General features: G+C 41.3%; 1 protein-coding gene and 1 long non-coding RNA gene across 2 annotated transcripts in view; one reads left to right on the top strand and one right to left on the bottom strand.

Moving 5' to 3' along the window:
* Positions 1–14,411, top strand: part of TSHR (thyroid stimulating hormone receptor) — a 58,236-nt gene that overhangs the window by 18,197 nt on the left and 25,628 nt on the right. The window contains exons 3-8 of the mRNA XM_082234584.1: positions 3,515–3,586; positions 4,926–5,000; positions 7,889–7,963; positions 9,367–9,459; positions 10,321–10,398; positions 10,929–10,997. Of these exons, the coding sequence (XP_082090710.1) occupies positions 3,515–3,586; positions 4,926–5,000; positions 7,889–7,963; positions 9,367–9,459; positions 10,321–10,398; positions 10,929–10,997 (462 nt within the window). The remainder of the gene's footprint in view (positions 1–3,514; positions 3,587–4,925; positions 5,001–7,888; positions 7,964–9,366; positions 9,460–10,320; positions 10,399–10,928; positions 10,998–14,411) is intronic.
* LOC309539016 lies at positions 9,367–12,413 on the bottom strand. Its single transcript, XR_014222607.1, has 3 exons — positions 12,348–12,413; positions 10,319–10,484; positions 9,367–9,445 (listed from the first exon to the last, which is right to left on the bottom strand). It is a non-coding gene; the product is annotated as an uncharacterized lncRNA (long non-coding RNA).

Here is a 14,411-nt window from a genome sequence, read left to right as displayed (position 1 = left end):
AGAGGTATTGTTGATGCTGCAGTGTTGCAATTACAGGGACAGCCTTTATAATTTTTTTAATCTACCTATGACTAGGAATTAGAATATTTCACTCGTTCTACTACTTTAATGTTTCACTGGTTCTTCTCTGCAGTTTGCTCTCATCAGTATCCCATTTTTGAATTCTGGTTTCAACAAAAGAATTTTTTTAATTAATTTCAATTCAGTTCAATTTGGTTTCAACTCCTCCAGCTCATTTGCATTCTTCTATCCCTCTGTATGACTGATGCACACTAGTAAATATACAAAAAATAACTTTGCTGTACATGAGGATTACCTGAAAATTGCTTTTTTGCATGCATGCATCATAAAGTGGTTCGTGTCAGGGCAACCCCCCACCCCACCCCTTAATTTCGCATATATGCTCACGGGGTCTGAACTGGTGGTGGCTGACCAGGAATGAGACCTTGCAGTCATAGTAGATTACCCTGATGCAGACATTGACCCACTGTTCAGGAGCTGTGAAAAAGGCAAACGGCAAGCTGGGGTCATTCGGAATCCAATATCTTGACGCTGTTATACAGATCTGCAGTGCAGCTGCATTTGGAATATTATGTACCGTTCTGGTCTCCAAGCTGCAGAAACAAGTTGGAAAAGATTCAGAAAAGGACAACCAAAATGATCAAGGGGGTGGAGCAGCTCCCCTACATAGGTGCCAACTCCCTGGGTGCCCAAGCACCCACCAAATTCCCCATGAAGGGGCCGGACACCCACAAATTTCGGTGTCAGGGCCATGCACGCTGCATGGCACCCACGGATCATGGGGCCAAGCTGGTACTCCTGCTCCCCTATACAGAAAGATTACAGCATTTGTGACTGTTCAGTTTAGAAAAATGGGAAGAGGTGATATGACAAGAGGTTTATAAAACTATTCATGGCATGGAGAAAGTGGACAGAAAATATGTTTTCTCCCTCTTTCATAACACTAGAACTCGTGGACATCAAGTGATTCAGGGCAGATGAAAGAAAGTCGTTTCTCAGGCGATGAAACTCACTAAGCAGAAGACGCGATGGTGGCTACCAACCTAGCCAGCTTTAAAAGAAAACTTCATGGAAGAGAGGGCTATTGATGGCTACTAGCCATGATGGTTATATTCTGGCGCTGTGGTCTAAACCACTGAGCCTCTTGGGCTTGCTGATCAGAAGATCAGCGGTTCGAATCTCCGCTGTAGGGTGAGCTCCCGTTGCTCGGTCCCAGCTCCTGCCAAACTAGCAGTTTGAAAGCACGCCAGTGCAAGTAGATAACTAGGTACCACTGCGGCAGGAAGGTAAACGCCGTTTCCGTGCACTCTGGCACTCATCACGGTCTTCCGTGTGCCAGTAGCGGTTTAGTCCTGCTGGCCACATGACCCGGAAAGCTGTCTGTGGACAAACGCCGGCTCCCTCAGCCCGTAAAGCGAGATGAGCACTGCAACCTCATAGTCGCCTTTGATTGGACTTAACCATCCAGGGGTCCTTTACCTTTTTACCTTTACCTTATTCCGCCTGCACAGTTGGAGGCAGTAGTTCTTCTGAATGCCAGTTGCTCCAAGCCACAGGAGGGGAGAGGGTCTTGGGCTGTAGCCTTGCTTGCAGCTTTCCCACAGGTATCTAGTTGGTCCCTGTGAGACCAGGATGCTGGACTTAGATGGGCTATAGATCTGATCCATCAGGCTCTTCTCATGTTTTTAGCTTCTTATGTTGCACTATTTAATCAATGCACAATGAATGGAGATAATGAAAGGGCATGAAGTACTCTGTACAAAATTCAGAAATAAAAAAATGGAACAATTAGTCATTCCTGATGCATTGTTTTGACTTTAGAAACAAGACTAGCTAATTCAGAAGTGCTCTACAAGCTTTTGGATGTTTCATTGTTACGACTTCCTCCAATAATGGTTTATGGTCATTGATTGTAGGCATGACAGTGCCTTCATTAACTTATCATAACTTATTCGTAAATCATTGAGAGATTTCGGCTGTGAATAACAGGATTTGGCACTAGGAATGCCCAGATTTGAAATACTTACTTTAATATCGACATTGCCTTGCCCTTTGTGATTGTTGTTGAAATTAACCATAAAGTATTAGTTACAGATAGGTAGCCGTGTTGGTCTGCCATAGTCAAAATAAAAGAATTCCTTCCAGTAGCACCTTAAAGACCAACTAGGTTAGTTCTTGGTATGAGCTTTCATGTGCATGCACACTGTGTATCTGAAGAAGTGTGCATGCACATGAAAGCTCATACCAAGAACTAACTTAGTTGGTCTTTAAGGTGCTACTGGAAGGAATTCTTTTATAAAGTATTAGATGTTCTGTCTAAAGCAGGCATCCCCAAACCCGGCCCTCCAGATGTTTTGGGACTACAATTCCCATCATCACTGATCACTGGTCCTGTTAGCTGGGGATGATGAGAGTTGTAGTCCCAAAACATCTGGAGGGCCGAGTTTGGGGGTGCCTGGTTTAAAGGGTTTCCTTTCAACATTTTGGAAAATATTTGTGGAAGATACTTGGGTAAGGAGTGGGGAGTTTTTAATAGATGTCATATTAATAGCTTTTCATCCTGCTTCCTAAGTGAATAAATAATAGAATTCAGTCTGTCACACAGATTTAAGCCTTCCTATTCCACTAATCCTATTGTTTTGAGTGTATTTTGTATAATTAATTGTGCAGATGTGGTAAAGCCATGAAGACTGACATTATTAGACAAAAATTCTACCAGCTGCAATATGAGGCATAATAAACAACTTTTTTTAAAAAAAAACACAACTTTTTTTAAGAATAGGCACATTTGGGGAGCTGTTCCATGGTGTACAGATTTAGCAATGAACCCATTAAGCTATGTGTCCTGATCTAGCAGGTGTCTTTTTATGTTCTTAGTATTTAGTTAAAAACAACAAGGAGTCCTACAAAGTAGGGAAAGAGAGGGAAACATGCTAAAAAAATTTGTTGAAATGTGATTTAGAGGATACAAAGATGTGCAAAACCATACCAGAATTATTTTTCTCTTTGAGGAAAGGGACTGTATAGTATATGGAAGAGGCACAACTGGATCGTTCACTATTTTTATTTTTACTTTAAAGCAGCTTAACATAAAGTCTGCCTTTGATCTGAACTGTGGCACTGGAAGAGATTGTGTTCCCCATTTACCATGACCCTATCCCAAATCAAATCAAATTCTGGGGAAAGTCTCATCATGATTGTACTCTAATTTAGTGTTATGCCATGCCTCCAAGGCAGCCAATATCGGACCCCAATGGCAGCCATTTTGTGCCTGGCGCCCCCAGCACTCTCTTAAAATTCAAAATGTGACCCCTGGCCCAAACGCTGCTGACCCCTGTCATATACTCTCATCATATTCTCTCATCTCCACCTGCCTTGTGTCTGTAATCATTTCTCCTTCTGCCCCCAACATAAGTTCCACTCTGCTCTGAGAAACGGGAAAAGGTTTTTTAATCTGTAAGTCTCTTGAACTAACAGAGTTTTGTTTCTACAGGAGGTTTATGGAAACCCATTTGAGAATAATTCCTACAGAAGCATTCTCCAATCTTCCCAACATCTCCAGGATGTAAGTTCCAACCCCCAATGTGTTTTTATATTAAAATGGGGTGAAGCATTAAAAACAACTTTGGTAGCTCAGATTGTTAGCAGAAGTAGCTGAATAAAGCTGACTGAATCCAAGAATTAAAAAAACCAAAAAAAAACCCCAGGCAAACTTGACTGAGTAACAAACAGATGAGGTGAACAAAATGGTTCAGGCCTGATGTCAATAGGCAGGAAGTTCCAAAGTGTGGGTGCCAAAATGAAATAAATTAATAATACACCAGGGATGTTGCCCTCCACACGTTATTGGAATCGTAATTCATCAGCCTCTGCCATGATAGCCAATGCTTAAGGATGATTGGAATTGGAGTCCAGCAACATCTGAAGGACCATAGCTTCCCTATCACTGCTATGTCCAGACCAAACAAATATTCTGTGGTCCTACCTGGTTGCTAAATAACACCCTGCCACCAACACAAGCTTGCCTTGCAACCGTAGTTCTCTGGACGCAATCAGAACTGTTATTTATCTCTGCAGCCAGATGTTGCATTACTAACTGTTTTAAAAACCATAAGTACAAATTAACCTTTTGATCGCACATTTTGGTGTGATTCCCCTGCCATCATTACTCTAATGCAGATTACTGGTCCATTTGTTCCATGCTGAGGAAGGCTTGCAAGAGCCTTGCACAGATGTGGTTCACCAAGTAGGGTGGAACTCCTATGCTAGCTTCCTGACAGGTTGGTCACTATTATTGCTTACTGGGAGTGGGGAGGTTGGCATGGTGGAAACAAGAGCCAGTCTAGGGCTGCTCTTGGAAACCAGGGAAGACACTTCTGTCTCTGCATAGGGAATTGGATTCTCTGAAACTGAAAGCACTGCGGTTAGTTTTAATGATAGTTTATCTGAACCAGCCAAGATTGAGAAGTGCAGTTTGCATTTGGCTTGTTCAGACAAACTATAGTTAAAACTAGCCACTGTCTGTCCCAGTTCAGAGATAACAGCAGACTGTGGTTACTTGAATGTAGAAGCAAATCCTTGCAGCTGTGTCAAAAGAGGAGGAGATTATGCAGAAGTCCAAGGCACCAACTTGTTGCTTAGAATTCCATTCCAACATAGCCAATTGAAAACAATGAAAGAAAAGAGGGGCAGCTAACCTCCCGATGTGGTTGGACTCCAGCTCCCATCAGCTCCAACCAAAATGATCAGGGACAATGGGACTTGTAGCCCAAAATCTGGGGGGCACAACATTGGCTCTCCCTGGAGCAGAGGAATACTTACAGAGAACAGATACAATGAACTCAGCTCATAGATTTCCATCTGCCTTTGTGTATGACCTCCCTTCCCATTTTTCTTCCATGTAGCTATATCACCATAGATGCAGTGCTGCAGATGCTGGAGGCTCATTCTTTCAGAAATCTAAACAAAGTCACGCATATGTAAGTAGATGGAAATCCTTGAATAATTTGAACTGGTCCTATGATATGATGCAAAAACAGCTGGTAAAATGTGTTAAGCTGGTTGTGTGAACTTGGCTACAGTAGATTAGCTCATAAAGTTAAGGTTATCAAGAGATGCATTTATCTCTTCAAAACTGTTAATTTTCAAACATCAATATTATTTTTTTACTATTTAAATAGCTTAATAAGAATGTCAGCTTCACAGCTCCCAAATCTGCTGCTTATTCCAAATCCCTATTCTCTCTTTTGGATATATATCTTCCAATGACTGCTTAACTATTTGGATGCCTGATTATTATCTTCCAAAGCAACTGCTCTATTCCCAGTTTAAGAATGTTCTCAAGGCAAATCTTAAAAAATGTAGTATAAGCACTGATAACTGGGAAACACTGGCCTGCAAGCGTTCCAGTTGGAGAACAGCCTTTACCAAAGGTGTCGTGGACTTTGAAGAAGCACAAACTCAGGGCACAAAGGAAAAACGAGCTAAGAGGAAGGCATGTTTGGCAAATCCACACCGTTATCAACTCCCACCTGGAAACCAATGTCCCCGCTGTGGAAGGACGTGTGGATCCAGAATTGGCCTCCACAGTCACTTACGGACTCACTGCTAAGACCATGTTCATGGAAGACAATCTTACTCGGCTACGAACTATCTAATAGTATATGCTTCAGTACATTTAATCTAGGGGAAAATATACCAGCTATAGAAGAAAACCCATAGATGAAAATGAATAAAAACTACTTTACCAAAAAGTAAAAAAAAGATAGATAACCCATATTCATACAACGGCACTAACAATGAACACCAACATGACATGCTAGTGCCATTAACTGGTGGGTTTGTTTTGCAGCTTTCGGAAAGTTGCATAATATTAATTTATCTCCACAGTCTATTTGCAACTGCTAGATTGTGCTGCTAAACAGGATTATGAAGCCCAAAGGACACACTCATCTAACCATACCTCTTGTCAATTAGGAGAAGAAAACTTAATTGGGAAAAGGTTAAAAGGTTTGACTATGCATGCCAGATATCATTCTGTGAGGGAAAGCCCTTCAGAAATGTGAGTGTTTTTATGAATTCTCTTCAGTGCCCCTTAGATCATTAGCATTAGTTGAATGTCACTGGCTTCTGTGTAATTATTCTCCAGAGGGCAAGGTCAGTTGGGGAATAAACAACTGCTGTCTGCTGTACGTACATTTATGTTACATTACATTTCAGAAGCCTTATTTCTAAAATAATATTTAGCCACTATCATCATAGTTTGTTTAAAGATTGGTTTCAATTACTTTAAACAGTTTAGGGGAAAACCAGTCATGCAACAGAGGACTATTCAGAAGTGTATATATTTATATATGTGTTAACATTTATTTTTAAAGGAAAGCGAGTGAGTGAACACACCATTTGTATATTTTTAATGCTTTGTTTGTTTGTTTAATTGAGAACTTGTTCCTCATAAAAAGAGGGGCTAATTGCTCTGGCTTCGACAAGTGCTCAGAAAAAGGAGCGTAAGAATCATCTAGTCCAAAATTTTGTCTCAGACTATGAAAGGCAAAAAATAGCTCCCGAGGCTCTCATAAGGAGGGCATGATAGGGGGTCATGGGTTGGCTGGATACAGAGGCTGGGGAACGCCCAGAGGAAGAAGGCTCGAAGCCAAAGGAGTGGTGGTGGGATGGATGAATGGTCAGAGGGAGAAGAAGGAGCAGGCTAGGAGGAGGAAGCAGAAGAGGCAACAGGGTTTGGTGTGCCATTAAGTTAACAAAAGAAGTGGCTCTGTGCCAGAGGCCCAATGGGTCTCTATGTTAGTTAGAAAGGCAAAAGCCAGAGTTGAGGTGTGTGAGAGCTAGAAGCTAGCAGCAGGCTGGGCAGCTGAGAGGCAGAGCCATGCATGTTTTCGTCTGGAATCCAAGGCTTTGGCTATGGAAGAAGCAATACCCTCATGGGGTGTTAATGCTGTGAGCCCCTACATTGTAGGCTCAGGTTGTAGATATGTGTAAATAAACCATATATCATAAAGACACCACAGTCTCTGCTGTCCATCATTCCTAGGAAAGTGATCCCTGGAACCCGTGGAATCTTGTGCCATTCGGAGACTGGGGTGGCATGCAAGATAGAGAGATAGATAGATAGATCACACACGAATATTGTGGCTGGCTTTTCATTTTCTAGCACTGGCTTTTGCTTTTTGAATAGTGACATTCCAGGCAGGCCAGAAGGAATCCTGCCATATGGCAATGCTAAAATCCCCTGCATGCTTTGTTTTTATTGTTAATTAATTTAATATTCTTTCTGAACCCATATTCATAACTGAAATCTTTTTGCACATCAGAAAATCTTTTTTGTGCCTGACCTCGAAAACATTAAACAACTGTTATTTTTTAACACAAAGGCCAACATATACAAAGACGAGCAGGCCAAAGTAGTGTTTCTTTTCTGTTACATAAGTGTAAAGGGGTCCAGAATCCAATCTTTTTAGAAAATTATGCTAATCATACCACCCAGAAAACAGGTCCTCTTGCTTTTGAGTGAGGTCAGCTTGTTACATGTTATTTGGATGAAACATTTGCTAATAGGCCATAGTTCACATGGAGCTCATTTATAAGAATGGACTTTTCAGTTCTCAGAATTTCATAGACCAAAGGTGTAGAGAGCATCTGTTTTGTGTGCAGGTTCAATACTCAGCATCTCGGGGGGGGGGCAGGAGATACCCCTGTCTGAAACACTGAGCTAGACGGACCAGTGGTCTGACTCTGTATAAGGCATCTTCCTATGGTGTGTGGGTGTGTGGGTGTGGGTGTGTTTAATGTGAGGTGTGCAAGAACAGAAATACTAATGTTCTTTGTGGACATTTGATTGTATTTTGAACAGAGAAATCAGAAATGCCAGAAACCTACAATACATAGATCCCGAAGCCTTCATGAATCTCCCGTTGCTGAAATACCTGTAAGTACTGAAAACAAAAGCCTAGGGAATTGCTATTCTTGTAAGATTTGGGCGCTTCCTTAACCTCAGGGTTCTACCTGCCAACATTAGAGTTCAAAATAGGGATATTTTTTCATGCTTACAGCAGTGCCCCTGTTCTTATTCTATGGAGGCTTACTGGCAGGGCTTTTTTTCATCCAGAAGTCACCGGAACTCAGTTCCGACTCCTCTCAGGTGGGAGCCATTGCCATTCTAAGAGAGCAAGAGAGGCAATAATGGTGAGTTCTGGCACTTCTTTTTCTAGGAAAATACCACTGCTTACTGGCGTTTTGGAAAAATGATTTACAAATATATAGGTTGAGCCTAGGTGAAGTATTACGCTGCCCCATCTCAGCTCTCCTGGGGAAACAAGTCAGTCCCCCCACCGCCAGATGTTTTCAGAGCTCAAACTAACTCTGTCTCTCCCGGTCTGATGCACACTGCTAACCGATAACGCATTTTCACAAACACTGGATTACCACTTTTCTTATCTGGGCTGGGCGGGAGGAATCCTAGGCTGGATGTAGGCACATCAAAAAAGTGTTTCAGGAAAACGCGTTGTAAAGTTTATTATGGGAAATCACGTTGGCAAAAGGCAGGACTCCACCGCATCTTTTGGTGTCACAGTGTTATAACGCATATAAAACGCTTTTTCTTTACTAATGTAGCTGAGTCCCTAGACTTCCTCTGCCATTCAGAGGGTCAGCTGTCGACAGCAATAAATGAATCTCCCTAACAGATGAGATATACGTAGACTCTAGACTCAGATAAATCTCCTGTCCAGCCAGTTTTGACCACTGCAGCCTAGTCTTGCAGAGATGTCACTCTTGCAGTCAGGAATCACTGGCTTAGATGCTACCCTGGGAGGTCAACTAGTCCAATCCTTGCTCCCACAGGTATATGAACCTAATTTATATCAGTGGAAGTTAGTTTGGCCTAGATTGTATAGAAGAAGAAGAAGAGTTTGGATTTGATATCCCGCTTTATCACTACCCGAAGGAGTCTCAAAGCGGCTAACATTCTCCTTTCCCTTCCTCCCCCACAACAAACACTCTGTGAGGTGAGTGGGGCTGAGAGACTTCAAAGAAGTGTGACTGGCCCAAGGTCACCCAGCAGCTGCATGTGGAGGAGCGGAGACGCGAACCCGGTTCCCCAGATTACGAGACTACCACTCTTAACCACTACACCACACTGGCTCTCTAGTTATTGTTTTAAAGGCATATCTGCACTATCTATCTTAAATCTTTTGCAATCGTACAGTATACCACTTAGAGCTATGCTGCTAAACAGCATATAAACTGTTTAAATAAATAAATAAATAATAAAATGGATCTCTTTGTGTACATAGGCACACCATTTAATTCTCCTTCTCTGCTTTATTTCAGTGTGATCATGAACACTGGACTCAGAGTTTTCCCTGACCTCACGAAGATCAACTCAGTGACAGCAGATATGAACTTTTTGCTGCAAGTATCAGAGTTTCCCTTCTTCTTCGAGCGGCAGCCAATGAAGTTTATCAGGGCAGAGAAAAGTCTAGCTGTGCACTGCTAGACTTCATGAAGGATAGAGGAGGAAAGAATCACAAGTGTTGTTTCCAGTGGCACCCTTTTTTATCTGTTGTATTTTCTGCTCCCAGCCAGAGTTCACCAGAGAGCCTCTCTGCGTGTTACGGGTGCTCTAATTTGTTGCATAAATAGTACTGAAGAAGCCGCCCTTTGAAAACTGTAGAAAATCATAATGAAACTTCAGGAGGAGATGGTCTTCTTGACTGTTAAAGCACTTTGTTCTTCAAAACAAGTACCTTTAACTGGGTGAAGAAGACAATTGGGGGGGGGCAGCAAAGCTGCTGAAGCGCTGGTATATTATTTTCTACATTGTTTATCCTTATTAGGATACTGCATAAGTTGAAATTTCCAGTTATCAAGGGCTGCCTCACATGCAGTACAGTGCAGTTGTCTAAATGTCTAAAGAAAAATTAAGCATGTACAGTGGTACCTCGGGTTACATACGCTTCAGGTTACATACACTTCAGGTTACAGACTCCTCTAACCCAGAAATAGTGCTTCAGGTTAAGAACTTTGCTTCAGGATGAGAACAGAAATCGTGCTCCGGCGGCGCGGCAGCAGCAGGAGGCCCCATTAGCTAAAGTGGTGCTTCAGCTTAAGAACAGTTTCAGGTTAAGTATGGACCTCCAGAACGAATTAAGTACTTAACCTGAGGTACCACTGTATGTGTGTGTCATATCTATATCATCTATATCTATATCTATAATCACAGAGTTATATTAACATATAATTGTATTTTATTGTAATACTAAGCCTTTCTCCTCTTTTTCACAGTGAAATGGCTGATAATCCATACATGATTTCAGTGCCTGCAAACGCATTCCATGGGCTATGCAACGAATCCCTTAGCCTGTATGTTGATGGGGCACAAGTTGTTTTCTCTTCCTCCTTTTCGTTTCAGTAGTTGTGAAGCAGTAGTTTAGCCTTAATGAGTAATGCTAAATAAGAAAATAGTTGTCAGTTGGAAAGATGATGGGCAGAGCAATCCTCAGGCGATGGGGGGGGGCTGCGTTTGGGAGAGGGGCCACTGTTTCCCAAGCCCTACTGAGCTTGCCCCTGCCAAGGCAGAAAGTAGGACGTTTGGAATTTCACCCCGAGTTGTTTATTTCTTAAATGTTACCTCCCATTGGTTTCAGTGGGAAGAAAAATGAATAGGCCAAGATATAATGGAATTTCATATAATGCCATCAAAACCAAAAACATATAGGTGTTCAGATGCTCATTAGGAAGGGGAAAGTATACTTTGGGGTTGGGGAGCAATGGGAATAAGCATTCCCATTGAGACTAAAGTAAGTTAGGACACAGTGTGCATGCAAAAAGTAAAAAAGCCTAGTTACAGTTGCGTCACATCAGCTAATAATCTATTTTTTGTTTGTTTACAGAAAGCTGTACAACAATGGGTTCACAAAGGTTGACGCCCATGCCTTCAATGGAACAAAGTTAGATTCTGTGTAAGTAATCAATAATACTTACCAATTGCATCATGCTTTCAGGTATTTAAAGAATATTGGATGCATTATCTAGTTGCACTCCTTACAGCAACTCTATAAAGTAGGTCAGTGCCATTATCCCTGTTATTTCTGATGGGGGAACTGAAAGGGAGTGAGTTTGACTTGTCAAAGACCAGGTTGTGAGTTCATAGCAGATGTGAGATTCGAAACTGTTACATCACGATTTATTGCTCAGTCTCTTAAACACTTTACCACACCAGGTTCAATTAAGCACCTAACGACTTTTAAAAGTTTTCAAGTTTGGGTGAAACAGCATCTCATAGGGTTTGTGCACATTTGAGATGGGTCTGGCTTTGAAGCCATGTTTTCTCCATTCAGATTTTACCTCATTTGTTCACTCTGAAGGCATACAGATGCCAACAACAGGTTTGCACACATGCCCAGTTGCAGCTGAAGTTGAAATTAAATTTCTTATTCCCATCCATACTGGTAAATGCTCTCTTTTGTCTTGTCTTCCAGTTTGTTTATTTGAATGTTAATTTTGCAGAAACAGGGCATGTGTTCAGGAGTCTGCTAAGCAGTACTCACATCTTTAAAAATGAAAAATATCAACAAGCGGATTGCACAATAGCAAACACCTGGGAATGAACTCCCAATTCAACAAAAGCTTGCATGCACTTAATTTATGTTCAGTCCTGAAACTACAGGCATTTCCCATTCTAAAACAGAAAGATGCTTGTGCAGTAATTTACAGTGAATTCAATAGGAAATAAATGAAGCAAGGAGATTTCGATAAATTGTTTTTCATTTTTCCAGGTTGTTTGGATTTTTTTAATTGCAAATTTCTTAGGGGGAAACACACAGCACAAAAAAATGAAGGGGAAAAGAGAACAAAACAAATAAATTTGTCAGCTCAACATTGTGTGTTTAGAAAAAAAAAACCACTGCAGTTGTGCAGTTGAACAAACTGACAACACCTGGAAGGCTTCAGTTCCCTCTTCCCACTATATGGCATTGCAAAAAAAAAGGGGGGTGGAGTTCTTTGTTCCCAAAAACCCTTTCTCAAAAAGTCTTTAAATTATAAGGGCTGTTTAGAAAGTATGAGTTAAAAGCTACAAAATTTGATTGTTTCTTAATCAAATTACCATTGTCGAGTGAAATAATAAAAATATAGATGCACATGAGGGTACCATGGTGGTAGCGATGATTAAAATAGCTCCCATTTCAAGCTTTTTCAGGGCCTTAGAAAATCCTCTGGCTGCAATGGAACTAAACCTCTTGGAACCTCCATTTCATACTATTTGAAACAAAACAGCCACACCTCATCTGAAAATCTGACTTTGTGCTCACCATGAGTAACTTGTGTTTTTTGAAAAGGAACTCGTGTTTTTACAAGCTGGTCATTTCCAGGCACCTGTAGAAACAAAGTATAAATCTCCTTTAACAGAATATTCAAGGCTAGCTTTAATCTAAGTGCTAAGCTAAACACTCAGGCTAATTGTGCCGTAGTCTTAGCAGATCATGCCAAATGAATAAGCAAAAAATCACTGCTTGCTGTGCAGTTGATTCTATTCTATTCTTTGTAGGTGCGGACACTTACATTTGCTTACTTCTTCATATGCACACACGTACAAAACTGCTGCCAGTCAGTGTAGACAACATTAGACTAGATGGTCTGACTCATTATAAGGCAGCTTCCTGCATTCCTAACCCTTTGCAGCACCAAACTACATGACAAAATGTCCCACCTGGTTTAGCCTAACTTTCCTGGTTTGTTACCTGAATTGGCTTGCAAGCATTTTTGTAGTATCATTTTCATCCCTGCTGTGGACCATACTTTCTTTTATTCTTTTTAAAAAGAGCTCCCATTTGGAGCAGTTGAACTGTATGGTGCTTTAAAATATAACATAAACGTCAACTGTAAATTGGCGTTGTAAAATTGAGCCCCACAAGTATCTTTCTCTTCCCTTAAAATAAACTCTTGTATCGCAGACTGGTGTGTCATCATGAATGACAACTGCCTGGAAAAGGAGACAATTCACATACGTTGTAATCTAAAATGACCGTACAGGATTACCCCCCATCTTTCCTTTCAGAAATAATAAACTTCACTGGCACTTGATGCTCCTTAGCTTCAGTCAAACATATGAATGACAGTACTAATATAATTTTTTTTGGGGGGGAGGGTGGGTTTTTGTGGGGAGAGAGCAAGTGTTGCTTCTAGCCAAAAGCCACAAGGCATGCTTTTCAAGTTCTTTTTTTGGTGTCTCTTGATGTGCTAGAAATGTTTAAAAATATGGTAACGCTAGGTAATTCCAGCATGAATCCTGATTAGCTTCCTTGGCTCAGGGACTCGCAACTAAAACAAACTGCTTTAGCATTTTAGTAATGGATTCTAAAATAATGAAGACATGCCCTGACAGCGAAATTTATTTTTGAAAGTGTAATTCTAGCAGCTTGGTTGGTTTGGTTGTTGCTTACACAAAGTGCTTTTAAAGTGAAGTGGAAAGAAGGAAGCTAAAGAGCAGAGGACTCAAAATTAGGTATAGCTTGGGGTGTAAGTGAGACACAGGTATGTGACTTGGACTTTTCCATTGACAAACCAGTCTGAAAGCTTTCCCCATTCATCTGTTTGGCTGCATATATATTTAACAACAACAACAATCTTTATTACGGTCCAGAGACCCAACAAATCGTTATCAAAGCACATATATATTTAAAGCATATCTCCCACCCCACATTCTGGGAACTGTAGCTTACCTTTATTGAGGCGCAATTCCCAGCACTCTTAACAAACTATAGTTCCTAGGATTGTTGGGGAAGGGGGGAATGTGTTTGAAATGTATAGTACCTATAGACAAATGCCTCTACTGAATATACATGCACTGTGCTCCTAAATTCCTTGCGCCTCCCTCTCCTAAAAGAGATTTTGCCAATCTGGTCCTCCTCTCCAGCCAAATGTTCATATATTACATACGGGAATGTTGCCTTAGCAAAAAGTTTTCTGCCTTTCCCCCTGTTCCATTCTGCCATTGCATAATAGTCTTAAACTGTGTTTCATTCTTGTTTGGTCTGCACTCTGCTCTGGCTTCGACTTGTCTTCTCGCACAGCAAGAATTAGGAAAAATTCTGATGCTTCTTTGGTCTAGCCCAGCTCTGCTTTCGTTTTGGCACAGTGTCCCAGCTCCGGTCTAAGACAACTGACCAAGTTTCAGGCTGTCTCAAGGCTTGGATTTTCAGCATCTGATCATTGGCTCCTACCTGAGAGAGGCTGGAATGCCAATTTTGGATGGCCCTGTTATTTTGACTCATGCTACAGCAACCTGATGGGCGCCTGCTATCGTTTTATGCCCTTCCAGATAAGAAACAGGAGAAGAAAGATGGACTTGTTGCATTCCAAACAAAACATATTGA

Source organism: Podarcis vaucheri (genome assembly GCF_965113315.1).
Source record: "Podarcis vaucheri genome assembly, chromosome: 1".
In the NCBI taxonomy this organism is placed as follows: Eukaryota; Metazoa; Chordata; class Lepidosauria; order Squamata; family Lacertidae; genus Podarcis; species Podarcis vaucheri.
The sequence above is the reverse complement of the archived record's forward strand: the minus strand, read 5'-3'. Positions and strand labels throughout refer to the sequence as shown.